General features: G+C 43.5%; 1 protein-coding gene across 1 annotated transcript in view; it reads left to right on the top strand.

The window, feature by feature from the left end:
* FAM178B (family with sequence similarity 178 member B) overlaps window positions 1-23,601 on the top strand; it is a 196,188-nt gene that overhangs the window by 134,198 nt on the left and 38,389 nt on the right. Inside the window, exon 9 of the mRNA XM_087969642.1 lies at window positions 7,040-7,171. Coding sequence (XP_087825768.1) covers window positions 7,040-7,171 — 132 coding nt within the window. The remainder of the gene's footprint in view (window positions 1-7,039; window positions 7,172-23,601) is intronic.

Genomic DNA, 23,601 nt, shown 5'->3' on the forward strand with positions numbered 1-23,601 from the left:
GGATACTCGGGGGCGCGTGACTTCCAAGAGTTTCTTCCAAAGAAGACTTGAAGAAGGGGATTCCCTTGCAACTGGCTCCAGGTTGGCTGGCTCATCACTCCAGCTACCCTGAGCTCTTTCCCTAAGTAGCAAAACCACAAACCACACGCTTTGCTCTCGGTCAACATCTGTGTACCATATGAGTTTGGACGGGGGTAGGGGGGGTGTCTGTGGTTTAATGTGAGTGGCAAGTAGTGGTGAGGACACATTTTTTGTTGTGTCTTTAGAAGACAATAATGGGGTCTTCCACACAGAGTGGCATCACTTCTCCAGTCTTTCCCAACAGTTTCGGCCTACCGCGGTGGTGTTGCTCCCTACAGTTTACAAGCAAGAGCCTTCCCCAAGTAGCTACCAGTCAGTGCCTGTCAGCCCTGCAAGGCAGACCAAAACTTGGAGAGCGAAGACACACAAACAAATGCTACTTTTATTATAAGGTGACAGTAACAGAATCTTGCAAATCTGAATGAGTCCCCGAGGCCTTATGTCCAAGAGAACTAGGGAAGATCCTGTCGGAGATGCTTTCTCAAGTTACATTTCTGTCCTGGATTCAGGTTTCTTTTATCTGATCGTTGTCTTGGATGCAACTCTTCCTCCTGCTCCTCAAAATTATTCCTTCTTCTCATTAAGTGTCCCATCCCTGCCTGGTTCTTTCCACTTCACAGCTGCTTTTTTTTCTACAAAGCAAAAGGAAAGTGAGGGGATCCTTCCCATCTCCAAACACAGTATGGAGGAAACAGAGTGACGGAGTTGGAAGGGACCTTGGAGGTCTTCTAGTCCAGCCCCCCCCTGCTCAGGCCTCCTTTACCATTTCAGACAAGTGGTTGTCCAATCTCTTCTTCCAAACCTCCAGGGTTGGAGCACTTACAACTTCTGGAGGCAAGTTGCTCCACTGTACGGCCTCAAAAGAAGTGGAAAGCGTTGAGTGGATGGGTGTTTGTGGACAGTGCTAAGGATGCTTGGCATCTTGGGTACAGATGATGAGTTGATTAGGCGCCATCAAGTCAACATCAATTTTTATTAATCACATAGACGAGGGATTTCCAAACTTGGCAACGTTAAGGCTTGTGGACTTCAACTTCCAGAATTTCCCAGTCAGCTGGATAGGAAATTCTGGGAGTTGACGTCCACAAGTCTTAAAGTTGCCAAGTATGGAGACTCCTGATGTGGACCAACTTTCTCCAGAATGGGTCTACCCCAAACCTGGACTTCTGAGAGTTGAAGTCCTCAAGCCTTAAAGTTGCCACGTATGGAGACTCCTGACGTAACTACCTCCATTCAGAGGAATCCACACCTTTGAAGTATACTGTGAATAGCCTCCTCGAGGCTATTAACAGCCTTGAGGGATCTGTCTTTTGCAAGAAAGATGTAAATCTAAGTTAGAGAGTTTCATAGTTTCGTAGCAAAGCACCGATATCGAGCTAGTAACATAAAGGCTTAGAACACCTGCAAGAGCTCGCATCCTATTCCTTACACCTCCATTCCGTTTTTGGGTTCCTTCCTTATTCTTTTGCTCATCAAGAACGCAAGTTTTTATTCTTCTCATGGCTGGCCAGTCAACCACGGGGGCAAGAATCCCCTTGCTCTGCTTCTCCAACTCACTGGTAGGCCAGCAAAGTGCACTGCGCCCTTGTTTCAATTACAAATTGAGTTGCTGCCCCAGCAAAGGTGGAGTCGTCGCGTTTGTGCGTCTTGTGAGCCGCAGCCTCTTTATCTTCTCCGGGAGCATGAAATCTCAGCATTTTCTGTCAAAGGACGTTGAACTCTGTTTGACAACAAGACAGGGGAGCCTCGCTGCCAGACAGGCAGCCTGAGTCATGATGGGCTTTGTGTGCCTGCAAACAAATGGGTAGACACAGCAAGGAGGGAGCCAAGAGGTGAGTAGCCTGCAAGCCACGACATGAACAGACTTCTTGGCTCGCACATTGTTTTTACCTGGAAGACTAAGGTGTCCACTTCTCGCCGCTACTCTTTTTTTTTCTTCCCTGCTCAGCTTGGAGTGCTCAGGCTTTTGAGGGGTGTTTGAGGAATGCAGAAAAATTGGGAGGTTCATGGTTGAATTTTGCTCGTCTGTTTGGAAGGAATGCTGGACTTAAAAGTCCACTTACAGAATCCTTCCTCAGAAGATTGTCCAACGTCACTTTCTCTTCCTTCTTTTCCTATCGTTTTCAATGGTGTTTAATCCGTCCTCAGCTGAAAGAACACTGCAACCATTCTAACCGCCCTAATTCACAGTTCATCTCTCCTTTCCTTTGACCTGATCATGCCTCCCTTCTATCTGTTCTTCACTCTTTTTTAAATTATTATATTTTTATTATTTACATATAGATATATTGAACATAGTATGGCCATCCCAGCATTTCCTCCACCATACATACTAAAGTGAAAGACAACATATATACTACGTATACATTGCTAGTCTTTTTGACCAACATAGTCATTCTACTACATATATATAATATCTCATTCCGGGTCTACTAGTTATTTCCAGTTAATTCCAGCCATTGGTAGTCTCTGTTCCATCTGTCATAATATTCTGTCTCCCCTTTGTATTTTAATTCTAACATTAATCTACCCAATTCTGCACAAACTAATATTTTCTTTATTATCTCCCTTTCTAAAGGGTGTTTTCACTTTTCCATTGCTGGGCGTATACCATTCTCACTTCCGTCAGAATGTGTAATATTAGATATATTAACCCTTTACTATAAGCCTCTGTTATGATTCCTAATAGAAATAGTTCTGGTTTAAATTCTATACATTGTGCAATCAAGAGTTCTTCACTCTTGAAGTACCACCCATCCCCTCAGATGGGACTCACATGTGAAAATCAAGCTATCCTCTTATGCAGAGATGAGCAACTGTGGCCCCTTTACAACCTGTGGACTTCTACTCCCAGAGTTCCCATATCCGAGGGGCTGCCCCAAAGAAGAAGGGGGCCAACCTATTCTCTCAAAGCACCTGAAGAAGCAATGAAGGGAAACTAATCAAGGAGAGAACCAACCTAGAAATAAAGAGAAATTTTCTGGCAGTCAGAACAATTAATCAGGCTTGCCTGAAGGTGTGAGTGCTCCATCACTGGTGGTTTCTAAGAAGAGATTGGACAGCCATTTGTCAGATATGATATAGGACAGGAGTCCCCAAACTTGGCAACTTTAAGACTTGTGGACATCAACTCCCAGAAGTCCAGGTTTGGGCCAGAGCATCCTGGACAAGGTTGGTCAACGTCAGGAGTCTCCAAACTTGGCAACTTTAAGACTTGTGGACTTCAACTCCCAGAAGTCCAAGTTTGGGCCAGAGCATCCTGGAGAAGGTTGGTCGACGTCAGGAGTCTCCAAACTTGGCAACTTTAAGACTTGTGGACTTCAACTCCCAGAAGTCCAAGTTTGGGGCAGAGCATCCTGGACAAGGTTGGTCAACGTCAGGAGTCTCCAAACTTGGCAACTTTAAAACTTGTGGATTTCAACTCCCAGAAGTCCAGGTTTGGGCCAGAGCATCCTGGAGAAGGTTGGTCGACGTCAGGAGTCTCCAAACTTGGCAACTTTAAGACTTGTGGACTTCAACTCCCAGGAGTCCAGGTTTAGGGCAGAGCATCCTGGAGAAGGTTGGTCAACATCAAGAGTCTCCAAACTTGGCAATTTGTGGACTTCAACTCCCAGAATTTCCTAGCCAGCTGACTGGGAAATTCTGGGAGATGAAGTCCACAAGTCTTAAAGTTGCCAAGTTTGGAGACCTCTGACATAGGATCTCCTGCTCAAGCAAGAGTTGGACTAGAAGACCTCCAAGGTCCCTTCCAACTCTATCATTCTGGTTTGGGAATTCTGGGAGTTGAAGTTCACAGGTCATAAAGGGGTCATAGCTGCCCACCCTGGCTCTTGCACACAGCAAATTAATATATCAGGAAGATCTAAGCATCTCTTTCAGATCTATGTTTCTGTTTATTGTAGACATTGTAGGTGTGCAGTTTTAGTCTATGCTGGTCAAAAATCAGAAAAGGTCTAGCAGGATCATTTCCCACTAACAAGCTTTATATTGCAAGCTACATTCACTTCATTAGAGTATCATGAACTACATGAATATTAACAGTACTGTGAAATAAGAAAGAAAACTTAAGCAAGTTCAAAACATTCTTAACGATCCATCTCATTCTGGGCACCCTTTTTTTTTTTGAACTATTACCATCTGGCAGACGGTTCAGGACAATAAGAACAAGGACAAATAGGCTGAAAAACAGCTTCTATTCCAGAGCAGTAACTATATTGAATTCTACTGTATAGTGCAGTATGAATGCAATATCAGGGGGTTTCAATTCAATTGTATAGAACGCGAAGGTGTGTTTGTGTTTTATTTTTATAGTTATGATGTACACTGAAGATGTTTAATTTCGAAGGAACCAAATTAATATCCAACACTGAACGCTCCAGCAAGAGAATAATCAGGGAAGCCATCGAGATAGAGAAACACCCCCATAACATGAATAGACGGGACGATACCTCCCACTACCAGACATCTGGAAGCTAGCCCTCAACCAACAAATGAGTCCCAGCCATGAAAACCAACACCAGACCCGAAACAACACGGGACACCACCGCCAATCCCCCTCATCAGACCCAGGCCCAAGCCCATCCTATAAACGAAGGACAACCACCATCCAGAAAACAGACCATGGCTGCCTCGCCAGCTGGCGCACACCCCCCCGACCCCAAAACCAAACAAGCTGACACACGCCAAGAATACAGACCCAGACCCCAAACTCAAAGCCAGACTAAAACCCAGAATGCTACATCACAGCCACCTGCTCAGGATATCACATCAGAAAACTCAGGAAATTACACCACAAGAACTCAAGAAGTTGCAACACAGCAAATGACCTAGGATATCACAGCACAAGACCAAGGATACCACAGCAATAAGTCTCACAGACCCAGGAGATTACAATGCAGGACCCAGGATACCACAACAAAAGAACTCGCAAGCCCATCACACAACCCATTACCCAAGCCATTAAAACACCAGAGGCTAATGGAAAAAAGATCACTACAAAACAAACGACCCAGGAGATTACAGCACAAGATCCAGGATATCTCCACAACAAAACTCACAAGGCCATCACACAGCCCATTATACCAACATCAACTCCATCAATCAAGAGGCAGCAGCGCAGCCAACCAGCCCAGCACACCAGACCCCACCACCAGTATTTATAGAGAGACGGCATCTCTGATCACACACTGCTTGCACTGGCACAAAGCCGAAAGCACCAGCCTGAGGATGGCAAGTGGGACCTCGCCGAAACATCACCAAGTTGCTCTTAATCTTACACAGGAAAAGACCCGAACACACCTACACCTACATACCTGTACTGTGAAAATCTACAAGAATATATATATATATATATATATACAGTTTTTTAAATATATTGTCTATGTTGAATCTCAATTCTTAGTTTATATTAATAAACAAACTATATCATCTTTTAAGATCTAATTCTCATATACAAAAAAAGTAAATATCAGATAAACACTTAATATATGCATGCATATCTAAGGGGAACATCAGGGGTGTTTGTAGTCTATATGCTGTAATTTAGTATTCCATGGCTATAGCCAAAAACAGAAGTCCCATTTCTATCATTCATTACATATTTCTGTACATTTCTACAATATACCTAAACCCTACCCCTAAATAATTTTTAAATTCTAGTCTAAATATCTATCTAGGTCTTATTTCCCCCAGCAGTTCCTCACTTCCTACTACTTCTCCTTCATTCTATTTGTTTGCTTGCATTCCAGTTTTATTTCCCTTGTTTCTTCCTTTTTAAATTCCATTTGTGACCTTTTTTTTAATTGTACTGTACTCTCTAAGCATTGATACCAAATATTCCAAATTAAAAAGTATTCCGAGTCCACCTTTCCCCTTAATTTCAGTGTGAGCCTATTCATCTCTGCACATTCTAAGATTTTGTGGATTGTAACATGATTTGGTGGTGCGGTGGACATTTTTCAAGTCTGTGCCAATGCAATTCGTGCCGCCGTTATTATATCTATAATCAAATATCTAAATTTGGAGGATATTTTTCTTTGATGATTTTTTTTAAAAAACAACAACAATTTTATTAGTTTTTAAAAACAAACAAACAAACAAACAAAACATAAAAACATCCAGCTTTCTTTCATAAATATACAAACAGTGTGTCAGTTGGTTTACCAGTTTTTGTGCATTCATTTCGTAGTCTCAATTACAGTTACATTACATATTAACTCATATTATCAATCAAAAATTATATACCCTAGTATCACTATCATTTTCTTTGATGATATTTGAAGAGGTCTAGAGCAGGGGTCTAGAGCTTTGCTGGCTGAGGAATTCTGAGAGTTGAAGTCCACAGGTCTTCAAGTGGCCAAGGTTGGAGACCCCTGCTCTAGGTTCTCCATGAACCTTCTTTTGCTGGGGTGTCAGCCTTCAAGATTTCTTTGCTTTGCATCTTTCATAAGTAACAGGGTGGAGGAAGAGTGAAATAGTTATGGGAAGCGAGCTGGAAAGTTTCAGAATAAATTGTATAAGGTTGTGGGGGGGGGGAGGAAGTTTCTCGTTTATGCTTCTTTCTTATGCTATGCGCAAGTGCACCCCTTTATCAAAATATGTCAAGGTCAACGGACAGGTGCCACATCACCACCTGAAGATGCCCACATGAATGCAATATCAGGGGGTTTCAATTGTATAGAATGCGAGCGAAGGTGTGTTATGTACAAGTTTTAATTGGATGGACAGTTTGAATTAGTGTGGGTGGGAACGTTGCCACCACTTTGTATGTGTGATTTACGCGCTCATTTTCTCAGATTCAGAATTCCTTTGATGCTCCTACCACTTGATTTCCAAGTAAAAGATACCTTTCCTCTAATGAATGGAGTCTAAGTATTTCTTTCTTGGGTTTTGAATGGAGCACCAGCTGAAAGGGCGTGCTTGGGGCCGTTGCATCAGTAAGCACCTCTTTTCTCCACAGCTGCAGCAGCTGTGCGATCTCCTGCCCCTCATGAGGCCAGCCTGCTTAAAGCAGGGCCTGGAGAAGGCGCAGAAGCTTCAGAAGGAGCCCCCCCAAAACCAGCAGAAGACGCTCTCGGCTCTGGACCACGAGGTAAGAATAACGGAGGCAGAGGGAATATTACGGAGGATTTCGTTGGTGCAGGGCAGGCGTGCGTCAAACTCGATTTCGTTGAGGGCTGCATCAGGGTTATGTTTGACCTGGAGGGGGCAGGTGGGCTTGGCCAGGGTGGGCAGCCAGGAGTGGGATTTGGGGGTTCTCCGAACCCCTGCAAACCCCCAGGAGCCCACCCCTGTATTTACCCATGTAGTATGGCTGTGTGACTATTATCCTTTCTCATCTTGTCTGCTACCTTCTCTTGTTGATATTTTAGGATTATATTACTTTTGAATGCACAGTGAGACAAATTCCTTGCGAGTCCAGTCACACCTGGCCGATAAAGTGTTCTGCTCTACTCTTACTCTTACTCTTACTCTTACTCTTACTCTTACTCTTACTCTTACTCTTACTCTATTCCATTCCATATTCTATTCTATATTTATTCCATTTCCTATTCTATTCTATTCTATTCTATTCTATTCTATTCTATTCTATTCTATTCTATTCTATTCTATTCTATTCTATTCTATTCTATTCTATTCTATTCTATTCTATTCTATTCTATTCTACTCTACTCTACTCTACTCTACTCCACTCCACTCCACTCCACTCCACTCCACTCCATATTCTATTCTATATTTATTCCATTTCCTATTCTATTCTATTCTGTTCTGTTCTATTCTATTCTTCATCTAATATTTATTCTATTCTATTCTATTCTATTCTATTCTATTCTATTCTACTCTACTCTACTCTACTCTACTCTACTCTACTCTACTCTACTCTACTCCACTCCTCCACTCCACTCCACTCCACTCCATATTCTATTCTATATTTATTCCATTTCCTATTCTATTCTATTCTACTCTACTCTTATTCTATTCTACTCTACTCTACTCTACTCTACTCTACTCTACTCTACTCTACTCCACTCCACTCCACTCCACTCCACTCCACTCCACTCCACTCCATATTCTATTCTATATTTATTCCATTTCCTATTCTATTCTATTCTGTTCTATTCTGTTCTGTTCTGTTCTGTTCTGTTCTACTCCACTCCACTCCACTCCACTCCACTCCATATTCTATTTCTATTCTATTCTATTCCATTTCCTATTCTACTCTACTCTACTCTACTCTACTCTACTCTACTCTACTCTACTCTACTCTTATTCTATTCTATTCTATTCTATTCTATTCTATTCTATTCTATTCTATTCTATTCTATTCTACTCTATTCTTCTATTCTACTCTATTCTACTCTACTCCTCCACTCCACTCCACTCCACTCCACTCCATATTCTATTCTATATTTATTCCATTTCCTATTCTATTCTATTCTATTCTATTCTATTCTATTCTATTCTATTCTATTCTATTCTATTCTATTCTATTCTATGCTATTCTACTCTACTCCACTCCACTCCACTCCACTCCACTCCATATTCTATTCTATATTTATTCCATTTCCTATTCTACTCTACTCTACTCTACTCTACTCTACTCTACTCTACTCTACTCTACTCTACTCTTATTCTATTCTATTCTATTCTATTCTATTCTATTCTATTCTATTCTATTCTATTCTATTCTATTCTATTCCACTCCACTCCACTCCACTCCACTCCACTCCACTCCATTCCAGATTCTATTCTATATTTATTCCATTCCCTATTCTATTCTACTCTACTCTACTCTATACTCTACTCCACTTCACTCCACTCCACTCCACTCCACTCCACTCCACTCCACTCTACAAAAGGACACTCCAATATTCATCTCCACTTAAACCTGCGAGGTCCTTCCTCATCACTCTAGAGATTCTGTTGAAGTGGTAAAATCACCCTTGCAACCTGTAGGCTGTTTTTCTTCCTCAGTGTACTTTTTTTTCTCTGGGCTCCTGAAAAATGGACTTTTTCTGTGTGTGTGTGGAGGTTTTGGTCACTGAGTTTTTTCAAAATCTTTCAAAACATTTAAAACGCCCACTCACCCCTATAAACTAAGCATCCAGTTGTTTTGCTTAACGTCATTGATTGCCGATTTATCTTTCTTCCCATCTTTGGTCAAGTTTGAAGAGAAAGGCTGGGGCATTTTTCCCATTTGACCCAAAGACCATCTGGTCTAGGGGAGAGTGTGTGTGTGTGTTCTCTAGCCAGGAGGACACAAGGACTTCGAAGGAACAAGAAATCATGCCTCTTTGGGGATTGCTTGTAGAGGGAAGGAATGGCCTGTAACATATGGCTTCTTTTTACCGGCCAATCTCAGCCTTTTGGGGTAAACCAAACTAGGAAATAAGACTCCACAGGAAGAGGAGAACTCTTAATTTACTGCTAAGATAGAATACAAGTTGTCCTCGAATTACAACCACTATGGAGACCAGAATTTCTGTTGCTATGTGAAACATTTGCGAGGGGAGTTTCGCTCCATTTTACAACTATTCTGGCCACATCTGTGTCAGCGTTCCAGCAAACCTCCATTCCAGCCAATAACTCCGAGACAGACATCTCTCAAAAGTTCTTTTTTATTTTGGATAGTAAACTGGCACAACTGTGGAATCCTGAATCTGAAAGTTGCGGGCTTCCTTGTATTGGAAGAAATATCCTTCTGGGTTCAGTTCCAAGTGGGGAAAAAGACACTGGAAACATGAAGGCTGTTTGGAAGGTTTAATGGTGGACAGGACCACATGGCCTGGAGCTCCAGAGTGAAAAGGAAGGATCATCACATGCTTAGAGATGAAGGAAGAGATCAAAAAAGGCTGAGGTGCTGCCTGGGTTTTATAACCTTTGTTGGGATTTGAATTGGAGCTTGTATTCTGATTGGTTGTCAGACTCCCATGAGGCCATGCAGGGGCAACTGTGTAGGCTGTCCTGAGTCCCAGGCTTGGTTGAGCCTTGCTGGATGATGCTGCACTGAAAAGGGCTTTTGGCAATTGCTATAGCTTTACCTGGAGCTCTTTGTTATGTAAAGTATTCTGGCCCAGGCCTTAATGGCCCACCCATTAACGAAGGTGGGGGTGAGTTTCCCCTTCTGAGGTGAGTTTCTGCTCTTGAGTTTCTACTCTTTTTAGGGGAAATATTCTGCCTTTTTAATATTTACTAGGATATTTCAATTTTCTAGGAGAAGTGTGGGTGCTAACTTCCTACACTTACAATCAGTAAAAACTACAAATCCATCCCCTGCACCCATCATCTCATCACATGCCCCAATCACCATCCATCCAAACTTGAGACTTCCCCTCACTTATGTGCAGAAATAACATGACCTTGACTTACAGAAAAAAATGTTATTATGTCTAACTACAAACACTCCAAGAAATTCCCCCCTCCCACTTTCCCAGGCTCAATTGTGGCAGCGTGGGAGCATCGGATCTCAATATGGCTTCCAAAGCTGACAATCTGTTAAATTGTGGGTGATCCATCACTGGTAGTTTTTAAGTAGAGTTTGGACAGCCATTTGTCCAAAATTGTACAGGATCTCTGCTTGAGCAGGGGGTTGGACTAGAAGATCTCCAAGGTTGCAAAAGGTGATCAAATGACCGTCAGGACACTGCAACCGTGTACGTTATGATTCTTGATTCTTAATGAATGTACCTTTTCTTTATGTACACTGAGAGTATTTACACCAAGACAAATTCCTTGTGTGTCCAATCACACTTGGCCAATAAAGTATTCTATTCTATTCTATTCTATTCTATTCTATTCTATTCTATTCTATTCTATTCTATTCTATTCTATTCTATTCTATTCTATGTTCAATTGCCAAATGTCTGAATTTTAATCTCTTCACTTGGGGATGCTGCAACGGTCATAAGTGTGGAAAAACTGGTCACGATGCCGTTGTGACTGTGAATGGTCACTAACCAAACTATTTTAAGTCGAGGACTACCTGTATAATAACAGAATCCTCCAAGCCAGATGGTGCTTTATATCTGCTGTCTCTTGGGGATTTGGTGTCTCTTTCCGATATTGTCTCGCTTCCCGGGACTTAAGCAATGCTTCACCCCTTTTTGTTCAAGTAATAGTTTGTGCACTCAAAGTCATCTCCCCAATTCTCTATACCTGGGAACGTTTTCCATCCCTCCCACCTAGAGCAAAACCAAGGAGATGAGCCGTCAGAAGGAGTGATAAAATATGAAAGTCACCAATCTTCTTCTTTTATGTATAAGTGTGTGTGTGCCTGTGCGTGTGTGTGTGTTCCAGCATAACTCTGGAATGCCTCGAGCAACTTCAACCCAACTTGGTACACGGATTACTTACTCTCTGGAAACAAATACCGTGGGGGTAAGACACCTCTAACACTCCTCATGGTGTATTCTTTTGTTGTGCCTTCAAATGGCTTCTACCGTACCACCTTAACATGGCTTCTACTGTACGCCGCTGTGGAGTTGCCATGGTAATGGCTTCACAGTACTCCACAAAAGGGCTCTCTCTGGTAACGGGGGGAAAAAACCAACATTACAAATTACGTTTGTTCTGGGTCGCCGAAATCAGGGCTTTTCCTGTCTAATACAGGATTAGGATAAATAAATACCCGGGCAATGCCAGGTTATTGGCTAGTACTTACTAAAGATGGCCGTCTGTTTGTTGCCATGCTTGTGGTTATATTTTCAAGTCAGGAGCCTCTACATGGGAGCTCAAAAGCACCCAAATCAGCATCAGAACTGCCTCCACCTTTCTGTGTGGCTTGTTTTAAAAAGGGACAGAATTTGGGGCAAGTGCCATCTTTTTTTAAAAAAAAAAAACGTATACCACCCCATCCTCCTGTTTGATGTGCATCTCCATAGCGTTACTAAAGGATTTCACCTTTTATTTCTGAATCGCTCGAGCCGCCCAGGGGGAAAACGCTGGATTTAAAAGCAGTAGCAGCCAGATGGGTGTGTGGGTGGAATGGATGGACGGATAATTAAATAATAATTTATTACAGCTTGTATGCCACCTGACTCTCAACCACTGTGGCTGGTTCACAACAAAAAAATTACCCTAAAACCAATAAAGCATAAAAGATTAAAAGATGGCAAGCACAATGAAGTGAGGGTCTCATTCTCCCTCACCAAGGGGCCGGGCGGAGAGAGGGGAGACCATCCGAATTCATGAGGAACCTCATTCCAGAGGGCAGGTGATGCTACAGGGAAGGCACATTGGTTTGCTTAAAATATTGGTAACAGCTGGCCGCCTTTCAACCAGGCCTGGACGACTCCCAATCAAAACAATAACAGGCATATAAAATCAGTTTAAAACCTATAAAAATCACTCAAACTGTCAAGCATTAAAAGGGAAACAAGGAATGGCACAAATCAACGCTTACGGGCTGTCATCTAATTTCCCAACCCTTGGGGGTGAAAAGCCAGATTCTTTAAGGCCTTACGGAAGGCTAAACTTGTCATGCTCTTGTTGGAGTCTGACTCTGAGGGGGAGGTTGAGCAGCTGACAGGAAGTGGGAGTGTGGCTCCGTGGCTGTGGAAGAAACTGGGGAAGGGCACAGTCCGGCTGGGCATTCAGAGGAAGATTCAGGCCTACCCCCTCTTCATCCTAGGGCACGCAGGGAGGATCGGAGAAGGGAGCAATGTGGCTTACGGGAGAGGAAAAGGCCCTGATCCCTTTCATTAGTTGCAGCTGGGAGAACAGGATATAAGTGTGGCGTTTGCACACAGCTTCTTGCTGGAAGCAAAGCATGCATTATCTTGGTCGAGGCATGTACTATATTTTCATGTAGTATTAAGCTTTTACTGTGTGCTCATTACATTATCTTGAAAAATTCATCTTGTTTTTCTTTCTCCTCCTCCTCGCTCCCTCCATTCCCAAAGCAGAGAGCAACAGAAATTTTAAAAAAAGAGTATTCAGTCCAGGAATTTATGACCTTAAATTTATGACATTAAATGCTCTTCTGGGTGAAAAAGATCTCACTTGTTTCTGCTATCATACCAGTCATTTTTTAACACAGAGACAAAACCATTCCTGTTGAAGGTGCCAAGTCCCCTTTCAACAGCGCCAAGAGCTGCTGTTGATAAATTCCCCATTCCCTCCCAGTTTTGTACAAGCCTTTTGTTCTTCTCTTTTCCCCCACTCTGAACAAGAATGATTTCTGCCTTCGCAGAAGTTTGGGGCTGTTCAAATCCTCCGTACTCGGTTGACAAAAGCTTTTTCCTTGAGTGTCAGTTATTCCATAACTTCATCTCAAAGTATCGGTAGTTCCAAGCTGCGTTTGTAAGAGACAAGCAAGTGAAGGCAGAAAGGGAGTTTAGAAGGAGATGAGCAACAGGTGTGACATCAAGGAAAGGCAGGCTGCCTTATGGGAGATGGATCTAAGGGTAGCTTTACATACAATCATCTGCAGAAAGGGGACTCTCTCTATTTTTCTGCCCAGGCATAGCTAAAATTCTCCACAACTTGGACTCACATTCCCATCCCACTCCAATAGTCTTCCATATGGACCAGGGATGGGATTCTACCGGTTCGGCCTGGTTCGGGCGAACTGGTAGCTCCAAAGACCAGCTGGGAGCGAAGTTCGCTCCGATGATCAGCTGTTGGGTTGTTATTATTAGGGTTAACACTGTGTAAAAATGTATGGACCCAGTCATTACACTGCCCACAAAATATGTTGGTTGTTAAAGAAAACTGCAAATAAAACATATACAAAAAGAAAGGACGCCAAATATGAACAAAAGCTGTGGGAATTTGCTCCCATTGATGAATGGAATTGTAGAACTAGATTTTATACACAAAGTCTCTGGGATTATTTATAGCGTACAATATATTGCAGTATTTCTCAGCCTCAACAATTTTAAGATGTGTGGACATGCAAAGAGCCGTTGTAGGAATGGAGTATGTCTATTTAATGAAAAGAAGGACCAAGGATGGCATGATAGCGGTGGACATAACATGATAGAGCAGACAGGATAGCAGTGCTCCAATATCTGAGGGGCTGCCCCAAAGAAGAGGGAGTCCAGCTATTCTCCAAAGCACCAGAGGGCAGGACAAGAAGCAATGGGTGGAAACTAATCAAGGAGAAAAGCAACCTAGAACTAAGGAGGAATTTCCTAACAGTTAGAACAATTAATCAGTGGAACAACTTGCCTCTGGAAGTTGCAAAAGCTCCAAAAACTGGAAGTTTTTAAAAAGATGTTGGACCACCATTTTGTCTGAAGTGGTGTAGGGTTTCCTGCCTAGGCAGGGGGTTAGACTAGAAGACCTCCAAGGTCCCTTCCAATTCTGTTAGTCTGACTTCAGTTCCCAGTATTCCCAAAGGCCACGTGTGGCACTGGGGAATTCTGGGAGTTGAAGTCCGCACATCTCAACGTGGCTGAAGTTGAGAAGCCCTGCTCCATCGCTTGTGCGTTTCTCATCTGACACCCCCTGTGAATTTCTCCTTGGCACTCGTCTGCGCAGGATCCAAGTTGATCAGGGACTTGGCTTGAGATGCAACGCTGGGGGACGGGAATGAATAGGACAAACAGCTGGGAAGGCAGAGCGTTCCCAGCCCTGGGAAACACATTATTTTAAGCCAACCACTGCAGCAGCCTTGGCATACCTTGAAAGCAATTGAAGAAACAGATCTTCTCAGTCTCCAGTCAACAGCTGTGGACTGGGAGCCGCATATTGCAGGTCACAAACAGCAGATGTGCGATGCTGTTCATCTTGTATATACACACAAGCTTGCAGAAGTTGTGGGACTGTCTGTGTTATGTGGGGAGGGAAAGAGAGAGAGAGAAAAAGATTGTAAGAGTCCTTTGTTGGATTTGACTTACAGAAGAGTTCTACCCTACAATTGGTATTTGAATTTCAGAGATGGTGGGTTGATTGTAAATGGACACCTTTGGCTTCAGTGCTGACTTTTGACAAAAGGAAAGGGCAGAAGGACTTCCCACACAAGATATGCCTGAGAGCCCACGGGGAATACCCCTTGGCAGGCCCAGAAGGCCCCAAAAGCTCTTGCAGAAACCAATTTTCAGAGGAATTTCCAGAATGGAATTTCAGTTCTTTGCAGCATCTTCTAGTCACCAGCCGAAGCAGGAAAATGGACGCAAGGGAAAAATAAAACAATATAGCAATAGCAATAGCCCTTAGACTTATATACTGCTTTATAGTGCTTTACAGCCCTCTCTAAGCAGTTTACAGAGTCTGCCTATGGCCCTCAATAATTTTGGGTCCTCATTTTACTCACCTCAGAAGGATGGAAGGCTGAGTCAACCTTGAGCCTGGTGGGATTTGAACTGCCAAATTGTAGGCAGCTGGCTGCAGAAGTAGCTTGCAGTACTGCCTTCTAACTACTATGCCACAGAGGCTCCTATAATATAAATAGACTACAGATAGTTCTCGGATTATTGTTGTTGATTGGATTGAGAACAGGATTGAGAATAGAGTAGAGTAGAACAGAACAGAACAGAAGACAGAGAATAGAATAGAATAGGATAGAACAGAACAGAACAGAACAGAACAGAACAGAACAGAACAGAATAGAATAGAATAGAATAGAATAGAATAGAATAGAATAGAATAGAATAGAAGAATTTATTGGCCAAGTGTGATTGGACACACAAGGAATTTGTCTTCAGTTCATAAGCTCTCAGTGCACATAAAAGCTATAAGTGATAAATCATGATCATAGTCATCATAAAAGTACATTCATCCTAAATCATAAGATACAACACTTAGTGATTGTCACAGGATACTAAATAAGCAACCAACATAAGTCGTACTAGGAAACTAAATTAAAAAATAAATCATAAAGATACAAGCAACAAAGTTATAGTCACTATAGTTATAGCATATTATGTATGATAGATAGATAGATAGATAGATAGATAGATAGATAGATAGATAGATAGATAGATAGATAGATGATAGATAGATAGAATATAGTATAAAGTTATAGTATGTTATGTCCACAATTGAGCCCAAAAGTTCCGTTACAGAAGAAATGATGCCAGAAGGATAAAGCCACAGGGATCTTAATCCTGATCCTATATATTTTGCTAGTGAGCGGTCATGGGAGTTGAAATCCAGGAGAACAGATGAGTGTCAGATTAGACAAGTCTGCTGTATTCCTCCTAATGGAGATCCAACATCCCCATAAAAGGAGGAGGGGTCCCTGAGCTTAAGGGAATTCAGTACTAGCAGGTGGGAAGGAAACCTAAGAAGAGAAGAACCACCCAAAGATGTCAGTGAAGGACATGGGACCTTGGTGAAGAAGGGAGATGTTTTACTCACAGCGGCTGTAGCAGAAGGTAAGTTTTAGAGCTGAAAATAGGCGGTTTTCAAATGATGTATGCGCGTGCACTGAGCCGATTGTTACACCGGTTGAATCCCACCACTCGATAAACCTGACTCTTAATTTCCCAGTGCCTCCATTTAGCTTTTGAAAAATGAGTGAAGGATTCCCACCTTCCAGGAATGCCAAACGCAAGCTACAAGAGAACCTGTTTCCAAGTTCTTCTTGGCCACATCCCTGCCAGGTGCTTCAGGCGAAGTGATGTTCCCTTAGCTTCCCTCTTCCTCTCCAAACAGGAGAATTAGAAGACTTGGCTGCTTGCGAGGCTGTGGTAATGAGCCCAGAGACAATGCGTATGTTTTGAATATTCAAAATGCAAAGTTAGATTAGTGAGTTTGCCAAGATATGTGTATTTGATCAGTTTCCATCATGATATTTCTCCACCAAGTTGTGGGAGGCATTCTGGTTTCTACAGCATGTCTTCTAAAATATTTATATGTCATTTAGTCCTAACTTTCTCTTCTCTGTGACAGCCCCTCAAATGTTGGAAGATTGCCATCATGTCACCCCCTAGGTCTCCTGTTCGTTAGACTAAACGTACCCAGAATCCTATCACAATACAGTTAGACCTAGATTTACGAACCACAATTGAGCCCCAAAATTCTGTTGTTAAGTGAGGCACTTCTTAAGTGAGCTTTGCCCCATTTTATGACCTTTCTTGCCTCAGGTGTTACGTGAATCACCGTGTCAGGATTCTGGCAGTGACCCCCATTTAAATCATGAGTCTCGAGCCAAACTTCCAAAACTTAAAAAGGATTTATTAGGAGTTAACATGCCAGCACTGCCTGGGTGTAGCCGACTCTGAGACACATAATTCATTGTCACCCTTGATCCTGGTTTCCCCACACCCACTGGGTGTATCCTAATCCATATTCTCCAATGGGACACATCCATAGCCAAGAGTCATCAATCATGCTCTCCAGTTAGAATTTTGCGTAGCAGAAACTTCGGTCACCTAGTTACTATCTTTGAAAACATTTATGGAATGCAGTTTCGGTTTTGCAAGCTGCTGCACTGCTCCCCAATCCCTTTCTGTCAGCAACCCTAAAAAGACTATAGAAATATTTTATGAGTTGACGCATCGCAGTTGATAAGTTACTAACCCGGTTATTTAGTGGATCCGGCTTCCCCATCGACTTTGCTTGTCACAAGGTCATGCAAAAAGGGATCCCATGACCTTGGGACACAACGACGGTCATAAGTAAGGACCAGTTGCCAAGTGCCTGAATTTTGATCACATGGCCATGGGGATCCTGCAAAGGTCATAGCTGTGAAAAAGGGTCATAAGTCCCTTTTTTCAGGGCCGTTGTAACTTTGAACCATAACCAATGAACTTTTGTAAGCTGTGTGTAGCTCTATCCACAACCTGGGCTGCAATAATTCAGAAGACCATTAGATGGCAGGAAAGAATGGGGGGGGGTTTCTGCTTCTATGCTGCCACCTAGTGACTGTATGTATATCTGCAGCTCAGGTTTAGTAGGCATGGATTCCAGAGATTGCCTTTCTCCCTGTTTCTTATGGGCAGCACTTCGGTTGGATGGTGTAAAGAATTATCTTCTGCATCTTCTTTTTTCCTGCCACTCTGCTGCGAGCTGTGTTTATTTTTATCCTTCTTTAGCTGTTCAGTCTTGCTCAGCCCTTCAGAGGCAATTCCCAGGTTTTCAAACCCACAGATCTTCACTGGTGCTAATGAGGTTCCTTTAGCATCAACGGTTTGATGATCCAACCTAGCTGTTTGCTTTCTTAAAACGCCCCCCCCCCAAAAAAAAACCAGACATTGTTTTGAAGCATGACATGATAGCAGAATTCCAGTATTTGAGGGGCTGCCACAAAGAAGAGGGGGTCAAATTATTCTCCAAAGCGCTGGATGGCAGGACAAGAAACAATGGATGGAAACTAATCAAGGAGAGAAGCAACTTTGAATTAAGGAGAAACTTCCTAACAGGGAGGACAATTAACCAGTGGTAGGGTTGGGAATCTAAAAAGAATAACCCATGTAACACAGTAGTTGAAAGTTTTCCCAAAAGATCATGGGTTGCCCTCTCCCCTCTTTGGAAGAGCTTTATAGCTCCCACTACCTTAAGAAAGTTCAAAACATTCTCAAAGATCCATTTCATCCTGGGCACCCCCTTTTTTTTTTCAACTACTACCATCTGGCAGACGGTACAGGATAATAAAAACAAGGACAAATAGGCTGAAAAACAGCTTCTATCCCAGGGCAATAGCTCTATTGAATTCTAATGCAGGGTTGGTGCGGTGTCGGGGGTTTTCGGTCCAATGTGTGGAGGGTGAAGGATGTGTGTTTGTGTTTGTTTTCATGGTCATGATATGCACTGAAGATGGTGTTTGATTTCATGGTACGAGGTGCAATGGCAATGAAGTAAACTAACCTAATAATACAAATTCCAATATTTCTAGGACCAGTTTCTTTCTGATAGGTTTCCCTCCCACCTACGGATCACTCAAAAGTACACAATCAAATTATGTACAGCTTGTGTCTGAGCTAAGAATGCAATAACAAGGAGGTTGCAGCTAATAAAATGGTTTAATCTGGAAAAGAGGCACTTCCTTTGCAAGCCGCGGTTGGTGTTACAGTTAAGAGGCAGCTCACTCACTATCCATCTCAAGAGAAGGATCCAGAAGAACCCGTGGCCCACCAGATCTATTAGGATTGCAGCTTGTAAAATCCTTGCTTTCCATGGCCAAAGGCAACAGGTGGAAGTTGTTTTTGCTGCACCATAGTTAAAAGAAGGCATGGTTCCTAGGCCACAGACTGCAAAAAAGAAACGTTTAGTATGTGCAGTTATTCAAACTTCCCTATGAACAACTACAGCGAGAAGAAATAATTGGTGAAATAGATTGACTTAAGAAGTGTGCTTTTTTTTTTTTTTTTCAGCCCAAAACAAATTTTGATAGGAAAAATAAGAATTTGTTGGTTTTCTGAGTCTTTCAAGGTGAACTGTGGAAGAGACACACCAGGGAGAGCAAACGACACAAATAAGAATAGAAGGACGTTCATTTTCAAGGTGTACCAAGGCATTTATTTGGTCTCGTAATTAATTTTGTGCCTCAAATTTTTGTTTTTTCCCTTTGCTTGAACTTGAGGTGTTTTTTGTGTGTGTGGTTTTTTTTTTAAATATTATGACTAATTTTGCTGGATGATGCCAGAGATTTTTCCAACGCACTTCTGCCACAATCCTCCTAGCCCAAGTTTTGCAAAGAACTCTTTCATTTTTCTATGACACATTTGATAGGGAAAGTGATGGGTACCCACTTGCAGAGCCTTATAAATAATGTGTCACCATCCCCTGTGGGGAAAAACCTACATAGGTACAGAGGAGGCAGGTCAAGACAGCTCTGAGGAAACACCAGTCACTGTTTACATCACTGTAAACGCAGGATCTGCTCTGGAAACAACCTCCCTCCAGATCCTGAAAGATACAGAAGGTCCCTCTTTGGCATCTAAGGTTTGCTGAGCAGGGGATAGGAACACCGAAGGCTGGAATTTGAGCTTCTAGACCAGGGGTCTCCAACCTTGGCAACTTTTAAGACTTGTGGACTTCGACTCCCAGAAGCTGAAGAAGCTTCTTGGCTGAGAATCGAAATGTCTTCAAAGAAAAAAAGTCCAGTTGCTTCTTGGAAAGCACCTTTGGGACAACCATGACCTGGAGGACTGAGAATCTCCAGAGTCCAAATGTTTGTGGTTTCCCTACCAACACAGCTCTTTTGGGGGCAGCTTTCCTTCTGCCCAGCTCTACGGTTGATGGGTGCGTTCTATACCCAATCATGTCGTTAACCACCCAATTTAAGCACAGCGGGAAAAGATGCAGCTGGCTCAAACCTCTGGGCTCTTGTACGTCCAGTGCAGAAGGAACTTGTTAATGGCCATGCTTTTAAGCAGGTTTGTGAAGAAAGGCCCCATAGGACTGCAAACCAGAGATGGTATTCAGCCGGTTTGGACCGGTTCTGGCATACTTGATAGCTGAAATTTTAACTGGTTTGGCGAATCGGCAATACCACCTCTGGCTGGCCCTGCCCACCTGCCCCCGCCGTTACCGTTCCTTGTTTTTTAGCTCAGCTGATTCGCATGGCAGAATGGATTGCCGCACCTCAGCTGAGCTTAAAAGCACTTCAGGCAGCTACCCGGCCTTGACAAAGGTCAATATTTGAGCCCTGCACATGCGCGCAAAGTGCGCACACACGTAGAAGCGGTAGGGAAAAGTTTGGAAACCCACCACTACTGCAGACAACAGGCAAAGCGTTGCAACAGACTGCGGCCAGATGCTTCAGCCCAGCTTCTTCATGTCCTTGGGGCAACCAGCAGGCCGGATTGTGCAAAGGGCAGAAAGCAAGCAAGCAAGCACAGGCCGTTCTGAACCATGAAGAGGAGCGAAGGGGAACTGGATGGCTTGCTGCTGCTTCGACACGTTTGTTTAAACGATATTAATCACTTCTCTGAGCAGAGCTCAGGGCGATGTGTGCAGCACAAAACAATCAAGAAGTCAAATAGCCGTTTAAAACAACAGAGCGGCTGTGCAAAAAGCAATTACACCGATCGAGGTTTTAGAAAGTACACCTCAAACGGGTTTGCCGTTGCCAGATTTCAAGAAATAAGATTATCCTACATGCCTTCTCAGGTGGCTTACTTTGACTCTGGGGGTCCCATGTCTCCACAAGGCAGTTGTGGCCTCTCCATACTGTACAGTGTGCCGGTACGTCAATGGTATAGGCCAGGGGTCTCCAACCTTGGCAATTTTAAGACTTGTGGACTTCAACTGGGAGTTGAAGTCCACAAGTCTTAAAGTTGCCAAGGTTGGAGGGCCCTGGTTTAGATGACCCTTCTGAAGGTGTCTTCCAACTCTATCATTCATGGCTGACTGAGGAATTCTGGGAGTTGAAGTCCACAAGTCTTAAAGTTGTCAAAGTTGGAGATCCCCTGGTTTAGATGACCCTTCTGGTCTCTTTCAGCTCTATCATTCATGGCTGACTGAGGAATTCTGGGAGTTGAAGTCCACAAGTCTTAAAGTTGTCAAGGTTGGAGATCCCCTGGTTTAGATGACCCTTCTGGTCTCTTTCAACTCTATCATTCATGGCTGACTGAGGGATTTTGGGAGTTGAAGTCCACAAGTCTGAAAGTTGCCAAGGTTGGAGAGCCCTGGTATAGGGCAGGGGTCTGCAACCTTAAACACTCAAAGAGCCATTTGGACCCATTTCCCACAGAACAGAAAACACCGGGAACCAATAATTTAACAACCAGTGTGACTGGGTGGGCATGGCCAACTCAACATCACTCACTCCCACCCAGTCACCTCCTCCTCTGGAATATGGAGTGAGTCTCCATCCTTCTCCATCACCCTTACCCTCTCAGGCCAGGCGAGGAATGATAGGGAGGGGAGGGGCAAGGTCAGCCAGTGACGGGATCAGCTGACAGGGAGCCGCAGCAGAGGACGGAAAGAGCTGCATGTGGCTCCAGAGCCGTAGGTTGCAGACCCCTGGTATAGGGTCTTCTGTTTGAACAGGGGGCTGGATTTGATGATCTCCAAGGCCCCTTTCAGCTCTATTCAGATTGATTGATCATGGCACTCTGCCTCTATCTAGGCCAGTCTGTGGGAATAAGAGAGGTGCCAGCTGGAGCAGCAGCGTCTGCAAGGCATCAAGAGAAAGAGGACAACTGTATTGTCATCACAATCCAAGCTCCACCACACGGAGGTGAGCTTTAATCCCATTGTCACCGCCGCCATCTTGCCTCTCTTGACTGCCTCCTGGGGAAGCAAGTAGAAAGTAGGCGAGAGGCCCATTGTTTCCTCCAGGGCACTTTGAGCTAGTTTGACTGAGCAAATGCCACAGCCATTGCATCTCTCTCTCTTTTTAATCCCACACATTTTTTTTATTCGATGTGATGCAAGAGAGCGTTCTCTAAAAATTGTGTTTAAATATGCAGGTTTTTCCACATTCCCACGGATGGAACATGGCATTTATACACTAACTTACTGCAAAACAGCCAAGGGAGGCGGATGGAAGTTGGGTCCTTCAGGGTTGTACCCTATCCCAGAGATCTGCAGCCTCCTTGGCTTCCCACCATTCCCTTTAGTCTAGGGAAAGAAATCAAAGAAGATCATTTTCCCTGGGTTATTTTCCGCTCGGGTGTAGAGGCTGCCTTGGGGAACGTTCCAGACCCCTGGATAGCTGTGAAACTCCACCATTTCCATCCTCGTTCTTTCCCATATAAGAAGAGAGGTTTAGAAACACATCGCCCAAGCAAAGTAGGATGTGTACAAGGGTGGGATTCTACTGGTTCAGCCCGGTTCTATAGAACCGGTAGCCCTGAAGACCAGTTGACACCAAACCGGTTCGCTCTGAAGATCTTTGCTTTGGTTGGGCCCACCCGCCCACCTGGGATCTAGGCTGTCCTTTATTCCCTTAGTTGCTTTGCAGGGCTGAGTGCTGCGCATCAGGAGGAGAAGGTTATTGCTTGCAGGAGAAGTTGATTTACAAGTACTGTGCACACACACATGCTTACCAAACCAGTTGTTATGCCGGTAGGATCGCACCCATGGATGCATACTAGCTTTGGAGAAAACAGAACAGAAGGATTGAATTGAATTGAATTGAATTGGCATCCTTCACTCTCAAGAGACGATGGTATCGTTCTATGAAACCGGTAACTGCCACTTCCCGTGTTGTTTCCATGCTGTAAACAAAGACGGCGTGTCCTCCCCAGAGCACGAGGCATGGATAATTTAATATGGAGGATATTAAACTGTTACCCAAGCAGCAGATCCCCCTCCACGTGACTGAAATAGTCTGATGGAATGGCAGAGCCGATACGATGAGTTCCAGCTGCGTCGCAGGCCTTACCAGAACGTGGTTGTACACAGTCACGATACTGCTTCCGGGACTCCGGCTCCGGATTTTGCCTCGAGGTTGACTCCTGAAGCCTTTTCCAAGAATAGATAGAGCCACAAGGCAGTGGAGGTTAGAGTTTCCCTTCTCCTAGAAGATGGTTCTACCGTTTTATCTGCCGTTGGAACATAAAGGCCAGAAGAAGACTTCTGAATAATGGCAGAGGAGCATTTTCCACAATATTAGAAAGTAGAGAGTTGAGAATTTTCCCTAAAGCAGCATCTCAAGAGCCCCAATGATGGGGGGGGGGAGGA

The sequence above is a fragment of the Notechis scutatus genome, chromosome 7 (assembly GCF_049901735.1).
Source record: "Notechis scutatus isolate UNSWTSFEM ecotype Mainland chromosome 7, rNotScu1.2, whole genome shotgun sequence".
Classification (NCBI taxonomy): Eukaryota; Metazoa; Chordata; class Lepidosauria; order Squamata; family Elapidae; genus Notechis; species Notechis scutatus.